The 14,961-nt window shown below is 32.3% G+C and overlaps 1 protein-coding gene across 3 annotated transcripts; it reads left to right on the top strand.

Annotated features, from left to right (window-relative positions):
- Positions 1-290: 290 nt before the first annotated feature.
- LOC143254132 (uncharacterized) lies at positions 291-14,878 on the top strand. 3 transcript variants are annotated; one of them, XR_013029968.1, is made up of 2 exons: positions 291-831; positions 3,150-3,662. XR_013029968.1 is itself a non-coding variant. In XM_076508924.1 (2 exons), the coding sequence occupies exon 2, from the start codon at positions 12,121-12,123 to the stop codon at positions 12,646-12,648; it is 528 nt and encodes a 175-aa protein (XP_076365039.1). In that variant the 5' UTR covers positions 639-831; positions 10,930-12,120; the 3' UTR covers positions 12,649-14,878. The 3 variants fall into 3 exon arrangements, 2 of the variants coding, with proteins under 2 accessions (XP_076365039.1, XP_076365037.1); XM_076508924.1 differs by lacking the exon at positions 3,150-3,662 and adding an exon at positions 10,930-14,878 and having other exon boundaries at positions 639-831; XM_076508922.1 differs by lacking the exons at positions 291-831; positions 3,150-3,662 and adding exons at positions 8,207-8,959; positions 10,930-14,878.
- Positions 14,879-14,961: the final 83 nt, after the last annotated feature.

Here is a 14,961-nt window from a genome sequence, read left to right as displayed (position 1 = left end):
TTAATTAGTTCATTTACGTCAGCGGCTCCTTGACCACGAACAAGGACATCTCTCCAAGGTAAACGCGTGACGCTAGCGGTTTCAACACCTGGATCACATCTGCTAATTTCCGCTGGAAGTTGGGGTTGAATATATGTGCCAAGGACGCCTTCAATAATGATAAAAAAGTTGGGTGTTTCGTTTTAAGTGGTTTATTTTTTGATTGTGTAGTTTCATTTTGTAATGAATTTCCACTTATTCTTTTCGACACTACAAGAGTAAACTCTTGGTTTTCATTTGTTCATCGCTTTGTTTTAGATGTTTTCTTCTTCATTAATTTTGCGTTGTACATCCAAGGCTTTGTTTAAGTTAGTAACATCATTCGTATTATTCTTTGTGTAGGAAGGAACTATCTCTACCTCAGTATAAGAAGTTTCTTGTCCTTCATCTTCGTTTTCAGAATTTTCACTTGAATTACGTAACTATTTTTCTTTCTGGTTTTCGTTTTTCTCTTATGCTATTTTTATTGTTTTCTTTATCACATTCCAGATAGGTTAATTTTGCTTTTCCAACATTACAAAGTACCAGTAACGGGGAGTTGTTTTCCAAATTGTAAATTATTCCTAGTTTTTGGCTACCAAGCGAAGTATACCACTTTCTTTGTTTTTCAGGCCACTTCCTTGTGGATGTTTCTTCGTTTTCCAGAGTCATGGTTGTATTTCACGCTGCAGTGGTCATCATCGCTTTTAGCTTGGACACCTGCACTTTCGTCAACCAAGTTGGACCCATTTCTTTTTTCTTCTCATTCAACTGGTGCTGTTTCTTACAGTATGGGTAATTATTTTTGTCCAAGTGAGTATAGTAATTTATCTTTGCCCAGATAAGTGAAGGTATTTGTCGTAGGGAAAGCGTTATAAGTTTTTCCTACACTATTCATATAAACTCAAGAGTTTGCAGAAAACTCGCTTATCTCTCAGCTCAAACTCGCCAAAAGTACCCGGCGTTCGACTCGTAAACTTAGTGCCGCAGGTTGGAATCCTGGTCGCACCAAACATGTTCGCCCTTTCAGCCGTGGGAGCGTTAAAAGTGACGGTTAATCCCACTATTCGTTGATAAAAGAGTAACCCAAGAGTTGGCGGAGCGTAGTGATGACTAGCTACCTTCCCTCTTGTCTTACACAGCTAAATTAGGGACGGGTAGGCGAAGATAGCCCTCGGTTAGCTGTGCGTGAAATTCAAAAACAAAAACAAAACAAGCAGTTGAGATGTTAACTCTGATAGTTCCAGTAAGAAATAACTAAAAACACATTCTTTACTATCAAAAGCATTATTTGATAAAACAAGACGAAAACCTAAATAACCAAGGGCACTTCAAAATCTTTTAAGTAGAATTTGAGTAAATTAATCTGCGAGACCATTTTTCGTGTCCTTTTTACTACCTATATTTTCTTACACTACTAATACCAGCGGTAAGAAGTGGGTATATTTAATAGAATTTTATTATTATAAAGGATTCCTATCAACCTACCTTCAATTAAAATTATTCTAGACAAAATTACACTCAATTAATCTGTAATACTTTTGGTACGATCGAATATATCAATCGAAATTAGCTCTCAAATCGATCAAGAGGTGATGAAGATATGAGTTAGAAGTTTGTACTTAAAATATTAATAAAATAATAATAACTTTGAGCCGTTTTATAAGCCGCTGTGCTGCAGCTGAAAAAACATATGATATACATATTTTAAAATAAATTTGCCACTTTGTTTTTCATGTGGCTTTGTTTAAAGTGCGCATTAAAGAATAGTATTAGAACAAATGAACTCCGTTATATGTGTATTTCAACTGTAAATTCGTAATACTTCTCTGAAAAACTGAAGTATCAAATCACGTCAATGATAACACATCCAACTCTAGCTGTCTTCAATAAATTGTGGAGAATGCACGTGCAGTTGGGTCTATTCGAGATTTTATCTACATTTATAGCAGGTTTTCTGGTTTAGTTGTGACATTTTTGACTGGAAACGTATTGATCTTTTTTTAATTATCCACATCCACTTGTTAAAACGCGCTGTGAAACATACTGGATTGTGATAATATACGTACTTAGGACGCTCGGCATGGCTAGGTGGATTGAAGCGTTCGTCTCGTAATCAGAGGGTCGCGGGTTCGAATTTTGGTCGCACGAAACATGCTCATCCTTTCTGCCATGGGGGCGCTATAATCTGCGGTCAATCCCACTATTTGTTTATATAAGAGTCGCCCAAGAGTTGGCGGTGGGTGGTGATGACTAGCTGCCTTCCCTCCAGTCTTACACAGCAAAATTAGGGACAGCTAGTGCAGACAACCCTCATGTAGCTTTGCGCGAAATTCGAAAACAAACAGACTTACTTATAACCTGAAGTGAGTAAAAAGTTATGAAAATACAGCCGAAGTAAACAACCAGCACTTACATGCGGTATTGGCAAAGTGCCTGGAATTCAAACGATACGTCAAGAAGAAAGTGTAGTAGAAATAAGACAGAAAATCATAATTACGAAGAATTTTCCAAAATCAAGGCAAGTATTTGATAACAATAACAAACATAATTTTGTTTCATCAGATATAAAAGCAAAACATGTTTATTTCAAAAGTGTTTTAGTAAATTACCATATGTTAATTGCAAATGTTTTGTTACATCACAAGTGTTTTAGAAAATTATTTCACGTTTTTTACAAGTACGGTTTTATGTAATAAATGTTCCAGTTAAATATTGTTGCTCTTTGCTTGCTCTTTAAGAGGAACTATCTTTGAATTATAGCGTTTTCTGTTACAGTTTAGAACGATACATTTTCTTTTCACACTAAAAAACGTTCGGAGAAACTGTATCATAGAATAGAATTTCCGATACATTTTATCCCAGTATGGAAATTAAAGTCCAGTCATATTATATGCCGCTATAGTCCGCTTAGATACCGTACCCCGCAGTACAGAAACAGTTGAGTTTTGTACCAGTAAAGAATATTCAGATACATTTTATCCCAGTACAGAAAGTTCAGAGATATTGTACTACTATATAAGAAACTTAAATTAAGACACACGTTAGTTAGTCTTGCAGACAAAACAAGCTTTACGGTGCGTCCAATAATTATTTCTTATTTACTTAATGTTTTATGTTTCACAATAAAGACAACTGAACCAACGGTGGACTCAGCAGATTGATCGATGTGGCTTTGCCATCGTGAAAACTCACATACAACTGAATATAAATAAACATACCGAACGCTATTTTCTACAAACAGGTACTTGTATCGCAACAATGTTTTCTTTTTGGCACTCTATGTATGCTTAACAACTCATGTACTCATTAATTAAGTTCCTTTACGCACTTTATTATTTCAATTAACAGCTCTTGAAGAATGTATAAATAGATCTCAAATCGATTCAAGTGTTTGATATACTTTACTGTAATGTTTCTGAGCATAGGTGCGTGCTTCTAATATATGTTTCAATTTTTTTAAGGTTACTTTCAGTAACTTTATTAATTATAATGTCTGTAATATATTTAATTTATTATATGAATAACGTATGTTGTATTCAATGGCTAACTTAAATAGCATTCCGCAAACTATGTTTGTCGTATATAGGACTGTCTATATGGAAACATGCATAGAGTGTGGTTGTAATATTATTATGATGAACACTTCTTCTTGTTCAAATCTTTAAAAAAACTATTTAGAATATGTAACGGTTTACAATGTAGTAGATTTAACACTAATGTCTCATGTGAAGTGTAAATCTATGTTATTATGTTTATCAGTTTTTCGTTTTATTCACTTTTTCATCATGATTATTCAACATTATTAGTTTCATATCTTGTTTAGAAACAACCTAAATTTTATGGAAAATTGTCGACATTATGACTCATAATAAGTATAAATATTATTATCAATTACCTATATTAATCACTCAATTAATTATCTTATTAAACACGACAATAAAGTGTGATATTGTTTTCCTATATCACAATAAAACTGTAAAAATGAAGATAACCTGGAAATGTTACGTAAAGTAAAGTTAATTTGTTCCTCCATACTGTTTCAAATAACTGTTAAAATGGAAAAGACGAAAATAGATCAATAAAAATATTTCTTGTTTGAACTGGAATTGCCAAAAATGAAGAAATATGTAAACTTAAGTATAGTCTTTCTTGAATGATCTGAAACCATGATTTAATTTGATAAATGTAAGTTTCCTATCCAAAATTTTCTGGAATATAGCGTCATCTAGTTTTACTCAAACATTTTTATGCCTGTCGATTAATGAGATTTTAAATTAAAATTATGATAAAATCACATCTAATAATGGTTTCTGACTGTAGATGTAGTAAAGCATCAATTGTGAACTTTATTAGACTGACAATAGCTGTTTCCATTTGTTAAAATAAAAATAGGTTTTTAGATGTCATAGTATCTAATTAAAAAGCTGTATTATGAAAGAAATCTATTACTGTAGCTTATCTTACTTCATATCCCATAAAATTACTTAAAGAATTGGTTAATTACCTATCAAATTTGATCTGTTAATGTCACGTGATAGTGTGACCTAATAATATCATTGCATAAGAAGTTTTGAATACTGTTCCTAAGATCATTTGCAACATTACCTTGGCCTAATAATTTAAATTCCATATATGTTATTTTGCTTTTACAAATAGATTTTCTATAGCATACGCAGACTTGGAAATTAATATTCATTTTTTTTTCTATCACGTAGAAATTGTTTACAAATCGGTAACAAAACAAACTTTTACTTACTTCAATCTATTATTTCCTTTATCACAATGAATATTTTTATTATTATATTTCTGAGGAAAAATATAAACAAACTGATGAAAAGAGAATAACATTAATAACAAATGAATATATATCTTTATTCATCTAGAATTTTTTTGACAATACTCGTTTCTTATTTTCAAAACTACATGTTGTCGTCTTTCTTTTTTGTTAATTTATCAGTTTGGTATCAGTTGACTCTATGAAGCAAATGTTTCTTTATCCAGTGTTTATTACGTCCTTTGCCGGCCTGTTCAAACAAAAACATGAAAACTTTGTATAACTTGATTGTCAACGCCACGAGAATTTCGAAGGTACCGAATAACCAGTTGTACCAGATACATGTGTTATAATTGTGTAGAACACCTTTGATACTTCTTTTGAAACAATTAATGTACAATTGCACTCATACCGTTTATAGACTTTGTTCCCAGCGGTGTTATTAGTTCATTTAGCAATATTATTGCAATAAACTAGTGAACGTTAATATAAAAGAAAACGTGAAACAAAAATAATACTTCCTAACAACCTAGTAGTAGACAAGGCCACTAATAGAGAAACATTAATTTTTTTTAAAGAAATATTTTAAAAGCCTCGTAATATTTTCTTAATAATAAGAAGTTTGATACAGGTTACAGTGAAGTATCAGTACACACGTGCATAAAGCAACGATGATAATATAACAACAATGTTTCTATAAAACATTGAGAAAGTTTCCGCTGCTCGTTTAGCGTTTAGTTTAGTCTGTAAGTCGTTGATGCTATCAAGATCAGCAAAGTGATTGTGGAAACTATGAGCTGAGCCAAGAAGAAACTGTGACAGCTTGACACCTCTGCAGTTTGAGATAAAGACACAAAGGATTGATTACTAACAACTTTAAAACTTCCTGAAATGTAAACAGCTGGCTTGTCGATCAAATATCGATATTGAGAATGTGAGTACATATAAAAGACAAACCTCAAGGTCAAACTTTTCATCATGCAGTAATATTTCTTCTAAAACATTTCTTCTTCGAATGTTCAACACTCGAAATCTATTCTACATAAACTAACCTAAGCAAGCATTTCAATCTGTATCGAAAAATGTTCCTGGAACAGAAGAAACACACAGACAGACACACAAACGAAAGTTTTCTTTTTAGTATAAATTACACTTATTTCTTACTTGATTCAGTTTATTCTTTTCTGTTTTCTGAATCCAAAAAATTAAACAAACTAAATTTCAATGCACTTTTTTATTTCAATATTTAGTTTACAGTAAGTTCAAGAATATATTTTTCTTCACTATATAACCTTTTGGTGTTATTTGAATAAAGTTGAGATTTCAGAATATCATTTCTATTGGCGATAATCCGGATCCTAAAAAGCAGTGAAAAAAGAAACGTATATGAATTTTCATATCAATTGAATTAGAATCACAGAATTGTCGATGTTGTTATAAAAGTGAGTTATTTTATGAACTTTAATGATTTTTAAAGAAAAGAGGAAGTTTATTCGTATTTACGTAATGTGGTGATATGACGAAATCATACTGAAGGCCATAGCTGTGAGTTACATTTATATGTTATATGCCAAATTATGCGAAAGTCATATTTCATAATCGGCTATTTCGTCAGATATATTGTGAAACGAAGTTAAATAACAAATGAACGCTGTAAATGTTATGAAAATGCTTTAATTTCTTTTTTGTACTGATATCCTTTTAAAGTCCGAAATCATGCCAAATAAGCATTATAGTGTTTAGTGATGTCGAGAAAACCCACTTGTAGAGAAATATATATGTAAAAACGGCTCATTTGATTTGATATTTTTTTTTTACGCAGAGGAGTGAACAACATTTCGACCTTCTTCGGTCATCGTCAGGTTCACAAAACGATGTTTACTCCTCTACGTAAAAAAAATTCTAAATCCAAACGAGCCGTTTTTACATACATATTGTGGTGTTTACATCTTCACTTTGTCGAAAAGTAAATTACAGAATTATTTGCTTTTCTTTCTTAATATCTGATTTATTTTATGAGAAGAATTTAATTTCTTTTCTATTTAACATTTTATTATTATTTATTTGTTTTTCATACTCCTCTTAAGTTTATGATAGTTCAACTTACGTTATGTTTTGTGAAACTGAGTTTATTTATGACTACATTATGTGTAAAGTCCTCATTTTACTAAAATTATACGTTCCACGATGGTTCCAATAATTATTACTTAATGTTCTATGTTTCACAGTAGAGACAACTGAATATATGGAAGACTCACACAGATAGCCCGATGTGGCTTTGCTAAAATAAAAGAACACATACAACTGAATATAAATAAACTTACCGATCGCCATATTCTATTGACAAATACTTATATTATTATAGTTTCTTCACAAAGTAAGAGAAATTAAAAACTGAAAATGAGAGTGAATTAGAAGTAATTTAGGATTAAAATCATGTGATTAATAAACAAAATAAAGATGAGTTAATGAATAACTTGTGTGTCTGATAAAAAAGCGAAAACGGTTGTCAAAGCATATGTAAATAACATTGTAGCTAGACACGTTGTACTCCAGAATTTACTGTTAGATACAGAAAGTAACTTTGTTGCCAAAAAAAAGAATAAACTGAAACAACTGCTTTTCATTCAGCTCCTACCGTATTAGTAGAAATATTCAAAAGAACTTTGTTGGATACTGTGAGAAAGGTCAGAAAACTTGAAAAGAGCTGGTTCATTTATTTCAAAGTGCTGAAAATGAGTCTACTTTGGAAAGTCCGTTTTTTCAACAACATGGTTGAGATGTAATACTGCCTATGGAAAGGGTCATGACCTCTAAAGTATTTAATCATGCAGTAAATTATGATTACAAAACTGAGAATGCAGTTGGCTTTTGAGTTAACTATTAAACATTTAACAAAAGCTGCTGAACATAGAGAGAAACGAGGAAATATGTTTGTTTTTTGAATTTCGCGAAAACAACTCAAGAGCTATCTGCGCTATTCGTCCCTAATATCCCATTGTAAGACTAGAGGGAAGGCAGCTAGTTATCACCGACCACCGCCAACTCTTGGGCTACTCTTTTACCAACAAAGAGTGGAATTGAACGTAACATTATGACGCCCGACGGCTGAAAAGGCGAGCGTGTTTTGGTGTGGCAGGGATTCTAACCTGCGACACTCTGATTACGAGTCGAACGCCTTAACCCACCTGTCTATACCAGTTGTGTGCATAGTGTAAAATGGAAGGTTCTCGTGTACGTTATATACACTGTGTGATTGCGTGTCGAGTTACTTAAAAAACTGGCCAAGCTGGGCCCAAGTAAATATAAGGATAAAAATTAATGATATAAAATTAACAGTTAAACTATTTTTTATGTTGATAAAATAGAAAATAGCAAGAAACTAGTAAAGCTATAGAAAGGCCTTCTTAAAGTTTAAAAAAAAACAAGTCGAATTTATTTTGAAATTCAAGAAATCTATCGAAAACGAAAACAGTTGGTGCATGTTAATAGATTAAAAACCTGAAAGAAAGGAAACCCTATCAGTACGTATGTATGACCGAGGAAAGCCAGACGACTGATAAAAAGAAAATATTGAGGTCGAATTTAATTACTCGAATAAACTAGATTTATCTTATGATGATGAAGAGATAAGTGAAGCTGAGATATATAATTAAAAGTTAGATGACGTTAATACCATATTAGGTGATGGAAGGATTGAAACAGAGGGTCATGTGACGTCAACATCACTGTGCCCAAGGACAGTTCGTCAATAACATCTACAACGACGTAAGCTTATAGTGTTAAAGATGATCATAGCGTAAGATTAAATGGTCCTGTGCCAACTCAACCTGAAGAAATGTTTACCACTACAAAACGACAAGTGAAATTCAATTGACAAGTAGCTGTATTTACAATAAAAAATGACATGAATAGAGTTAATGCTTGCTCTAATGACGAAACTAGTGGTGTGCAACAAGCTTATATCAATATGTTAAGAGAAATGCCTAGTTGTAATGAGAATTACGTAGACAATATAGGATGTGTATGAACATTGCTGTATAGTTATAAAGATATGTGTGTGTGGTTATGAGGCTCTTGTTTTTATATGTTTTGATAGTTCTTACATCTGCAGATTTACTACGATAATTATTTCATGGATGAGTGTAAACATGGCGGCAGAGAGTGAGTATTGAACCACTAAAAATAAGACGGGCATGATTCTTATTGAAGAAGGAAATTTTATGTTGTCACAAGATAAGTGGATAATTCTTGAAAACAAACCATTTCCTCAGTACGTTTGTTTAATAGTTTGAATAGGAAAAGAACTAATATTGTTCTAGAAATCTTTTTACGTAAGTTAGTTTCGATGACAGTGGTTCGGATAATATGACATAATTTAAAGTGACAAATCAAGGAACAGCTATCTTATGTTTAACAAGAATCTTACAGGAAATATTAATTAACAACTATAATACCTAAGATAAACTATATCTTCTTAAGATAGAAGATTTGTTATTAGATTTAAAGGATATTAAAGATATCTTTCCGATTTCCGATCGAACTTCACAAAAAACGTGGTTTAATAGATGCTGGTGGAAATGTTTTAAATTTTTTGTTCGGAAAAGCAACGACAGACGATTTATGTGAATTAAACCAGAAAATAGAACATCAAAGACAATTATATATAGAACTGGTTATTTTACAGGTGAATAGGGTGGGCGGGGTGGAGAAAAACTTTAAAGTCGGTTTTAAGGAATGATTGTATAGATGTATAAAATGATGGCTTTTTCTTTGTTCTTTTCTTTTACCAATTGTGAGTAGCGAGAAAATTATTTCATATTGCCATATTTTTTAGCATTTAACGTTTGAATAATATATTTTACGCAATTTTAAATTATAAAAAGATACTAACTGAATCCTGTAATATTTTAGTTTAACGATTTTACCAGGTCTGAAACGCCTAACTCTTTATTCAGCTTTAGCGTTCTTCACGACTGAAATAAAATTCGTTCTGATAGTACTTCTAGGCCTAAAATCTTATGGTGATGTTACATATTTATTTTCTCTTAATGCAAAGGAAAATTAAATACTTAATCTGTGACGTTGAGGCCTGATATACTTTCTGGTAAGTTTATAAGGTAGAATATCAGTTTGCACCGCCTACACATCAAGAGTGATTTTTTTATATTTTAAAACGATGGCTTTGTTTTACCGAAACTTACACACACATATGATTAGAATATTACAAGTCTCAGTGTGTTTAATTTTCGTTAGGTCTAACTTTCCATTCTACCTTTTTTGTTATATTTTATATTGGTCTTTTCTTTTACATTTGTGTTTTTCTAAATTAATGTGCTAAATTAGAGACGGGTAGCACAGATAGCTCTCAAGTAGCTTTGTGCGAAATTCCAAAACAAACAAACAAACAAATTCTAAATTAATGTTAATGTTAAATTAATCTAATGCAAGTATGACCCACCACAAGCATACCCAAGAGATTATAAAATGTACAATAAAAAGGCTGTGATTTGTGATATGTTGTGAAAATAATAAACTAATTTCTGTATTGTTCTGATGTGATAATGAAATTCACTTTCACACGACATATGGATAGGATAATTATTTAAAATAAACTTTCTGAAACAAAATGCATAAGTTTCTATCGCCATATTAGAACCCTATAAATAATATTAAGGAATCAATATAAATGCACAACTAAAAGCGACACAATGAAATTGTGTGGTAAATAAAAATTAAACTAAACTAGTTTGTAGTTTCAGTTTACAACTGACAAATAATAAGATGATAAACAACAAAGTATAATGAACTGGTATATTGGGTAAACATGTATTGTGTTCCATCCCGAGGAACCAAAATCACTTCATGCTGCATTTTCTTTACATAATTTATTACACTGGGGAACACTTTATCAGTAACTTTGAGTTGCATTGGATATTTTAACTGATTCTGAAGGAGTTTTAGGCGCTGATTTCAAATCTGAAATTAGTTTTTCTCTACAAGCTCTAGTTTGTATGCAATTTGAAATTAATGAAATTATACAAATGTGAACTTGCGTAAACCATGTATAAGCATTTTCACGTCCATATATATAGATAGCTTCTAATATTTTGATCTTTCTTCTTTTGTTTCAGATCAAACATGGCTTCCAAAAATAGATATCATTGCAGAAACAAGCCTGATGCCTTCTGCTACATATGTGGTTGCTACACACTCAATCGTCAGAGACGTTACATATCCTCGTTCGTCAAGCGTGCCTACAAGGCATATTTTGAAGTTCATCTTAGTGATCAAGACAAGCAATGAGCTCCTCATGTTGTGTGTCACAATTGTAAGGAAATGCTTCCAGACTGGACCAAAGGAAAACGCAATGGTCTGCCTATTGGTGTTCCAATGATTTGGCGCGAACCCACCAACCATGTAACTGACTGTTATTTCTGCATGGTAAACACAACTGGTGTTGGGAAGAAAAACCGACATAAGATTACGTATCCGAACATTCCCTCAGCTATTCGGCCAGCTACGCACTGTGAAGAAGTTCCTGTTCCAGTTTTCAAAGGCTTGCCTTCATTGGACGATAAAGACATTGGACATGATACAAGCGAACAAGACAGTTGTGACAGTGAATTGTCAGAAAAGTGTACACAATCGGAGAACTGTTCTTCAGACACTGAACCTCTCCCCGTCCCCAAGCATCTTCCCAGGCTGAACTGAATGATTTAGTGCGGGATTTAGGTCTTTCAAAGAAAGCAGCAGAGCTTTTGGCATCAAGATTACAAGGCAGAAATCTTGTTGATCACTCTGTTAAAGTATCATATTTCAGAAAGCATGACCAGCTTTTAGTGACCTTCTTTTCAGAAGACAGACAGTTTGTTTACTGCCATGACATCCAAGGGCTTCTCAAAGAACTGGGTGTACCTTACTATAATCCTGCTGAATGGAGACTCTTTTTAGACAGTTCAAAACGCAGTCTAAAGTGTGTTATTTTACATAATGGGAATGTTTATGGAGCAGTACTCAGTGCATTTGCGGGAAGACTATGATGATATGAGAATGGTCATGGACTTATTAAAATATCATGAGCACAATTGGATCATTTGTGTAGACTTAAAGATGGTCAACTTTCTTCTTGGACAACAGAAAGGTTTCACCAAGTTTCTATGTTTCCTCTGTATGTGGGACAGCCGAGCACGAGACAGACATTGGGTCCAGAAGGACTGGCCTATTCGTGACACCCTTGAAGCAGGCATGCCAAATATCATACAAGACCAATTGTAAGCAGAGATAAGATCATCTTTCCTCCTCTTCACATCAAATTAGGTTTGATGAAGGAATTTGTCAAGGCACTGGAAACCGAAGTTGAATGTTTCCAACACATCATCACAGCTTTACCAGGGTTATCATTTGAGAAGATCAAAGCAGGCGTGTTTGATGGCCCACAGATTCGAACCCTAATTCGTGATGATCAGTTTGTTGCTAAGATGACCGCTTTAGAAAAGGCAGCATGGTTATCCTCTGTGGCAGTCATTCAGAACTTCCTTGGAAACAATAAGGCGGAGAACTACAGTGAACTTGTGAACAGAATGCTCCTTGCTTTTCGTGATCTCGAGTGCAACATGAGCATCAAGCTTCATTTTTTGAAGAGCCACCTTGATAAGTTCCCTGACAACCTGGGGGCTGTGAGTGACGAACAAGGAGAACGATTCCACCAAGACCTAAAGGTCATGGAAGAACGCTACCAAGGGCGCTGGGACAAAAGTATGATGGCTGACTACTGCTGGAGCATTAAACGAGATTGTCCAGATGAAGTGTACAAACGCAAAAGTTACAAACGCAAATTCCTACCTGAATAAAATACACAAACAAATTGATAAGCTATTCCTATAATTTCCTATAATAACGAAAAATTAAAAAATAAATAAAAATTTCAAATTGCATAAAATCTGTAGCTTGCAGACAAAAACCGACTTCAGATTTGAAATCAACACACTCATATTGACTATAGAAAGGTCTTTTTTTTAAATGCAACAAAATGAGTGTTCCCCAATGTAATAGGTTTCAGACTTAGAGCTTACTTTCTCCAGGGACATCACAATACTGGTACAGAAATAATGAGAAACAGTTTATACTTTTTTTGCATGAAGGTTCACTAGTTTATTGCATTAACATTGCACAATTAATACCATAACTAAAAGCTGCATTATATGAGCAGAGTGAGTGGTGATTGTTCATTGATTTTTCCAAAACAACTTTGAAAGGTATTCTACACAAAAGTAACATCTTCCTATTGCTCATTTGGTTTGTACGAAAATCTTAAACTTCTTTTTGATAAGGTCAACTACATATGCCATCTTTGGCTATACTGTGGATACGTAAAAGGTCTTTGTATCTTTTAAGGTTGAAAATAAAGTTACAAAGAGTTTTTATATTTTAAGTGAGAACTAAACAACAAAGCATAAAAGTTTCAGCTGATATAACGTAACCCAAACTAATCTGAATTCATTTTTTTTCTGTGAATGGGTCAGGAACGAACATATTCAACATTGATAAAGGAACAATGGCCCTACAATATCCTGGTTTATAAATAAAAGATTGAACACAATACGTAGATTTAATAATAAAATACGAATATTTCACAAAAACAAATAAAGATGAATGATAATTCATATTCGTTTCTCATCAATGTTCTTCTCTTTTCTTTAGTTTATTTATATTTCTCTTGAAAAACATAATAATAAAAATGTTCATCGTGATAAACGAAATAATAATTTGATCTAACGAAGAATTTCTTTTCTTCCTGTTTTTTAAACAATTTGTACGTTATAGAAAAAAATAAATATTTATTTCGAAGTCTGCGTGTATGAATCATGAAAAATTTGTATTTAAAACCAAAATAACTTGTATCTCATTTAAAATATCAGGCCTATGTAATATTGCAAAACACTTTGGAACTCTATTCAAAACTCCATATACAGTGACATTATTGGGCCACATACTCACGTGACATCAACAAATCAATCTTACCTCAGTGTAAATTTCTGGATCATGAAGAAGGGTTGGCTACAGTCGAAGCTTTATTTCATAACACAGTTTTTAATTAGATACTGTGACATCTACCAACCTATTTTCATTTTAATAAATGAAATCAGTGGCTGTAAGATTAATTAAAATTCACTACTGATGCTTTACTGCTATCCGCAGAAACAAACCATTAATAGATGTGATTTTATCATGGTCTTAAAATAAAATCTGATTTGTAGACAGGCACATATAGCGAAAAACAGTGTCAAAGAATGATTATTTTGGCTTTACTTTACCTTAACAATTCCAGACTTCCTGCATAGCTACGGTACAACTTCCATACAAAAAAACAATATGACATTTTATTGTCTGGTTTAATAAGATCCATTGAACCTGTTGAAAGTCAAACAATTTTATTATATTCACTTAATTTTGATCTTATCATCTGATGTGGATCAAAGTTTTATAATTAATCCAGCGATTAAAGTAGCTAATTAAGAATAAGATTACCACTTATTATCAACCGTAATATTGAAAATATCACATGAGATCTTTGTAATTTCCAAACCAAGATATTAAGCTAATAATTCTATATACATGAAACATCCATTGTTGACAACGTTTTTTTTCAGACCGGTTATATATTATAGATATTATAAATCATATATATTACAGACATTATAATCAATAAGTTAGTTAAACTAACCTCTTAAGAACAACATAACATACTTTATGAAGAATGTACGAATGACTTGGAAACAAGATTTTAAGGTGTGTTAAACATTTGCAATGATTCCAGATATATTTATGTAACCCTAAACAGCTGTTAATTGAAACTATAACGTGCATAGAAATCGTATTTAATGTGAACTCGAGTTGTTAATCACACATGATATAAAATAAGTTCCTGTAAATGAAAAGTAGCCTAAACTAAAATCACTTAACATAATGTAACTGTATCTAACTTGAACACAAAAGGAAAGTTTTAGTATGATAGATATATAAATAATAATAAAATGATAAAATAAAAAAAATAAATTAAATTTTTCACATAAAATAATTCAGATTGTAATGAAGGGAAACAAATAACCCTGTAATTTACTTTTGGAAGAACTGACGATATAAATACCATAAACATTATTTGT

Source organism: Tachypleus tridentatus, chromosome 6 (genome assembly GCF_004210375.1).
Source record: "Tachypleus tridentatus isolate NWPU-2018 chromosome 6, ASM421037v1, whole genome shotgun sequence".
NCBI classification, from domain to species: Eukaryota; Metazoa; Arthropoda; class Merostomata; order Xiphosura; family Limulidae; genus Tachypleus; species Tachypleus tridentatus.
The sequence above is the reverse complement of the archived record's forward strand: the minus strand, read 5'-3'. Positions and strand labels throughout refer to the sequence as shown.

Excerpts from the sequence above, each read along its gene's own strand:
- LOC143254132 (XM_076508924.1), top strand. The coding sequence starts at position 12,121 with ATGAAGGAATTTGTCAAGGCACTGGAAACCGAAGTTGAATGTTTCCAA.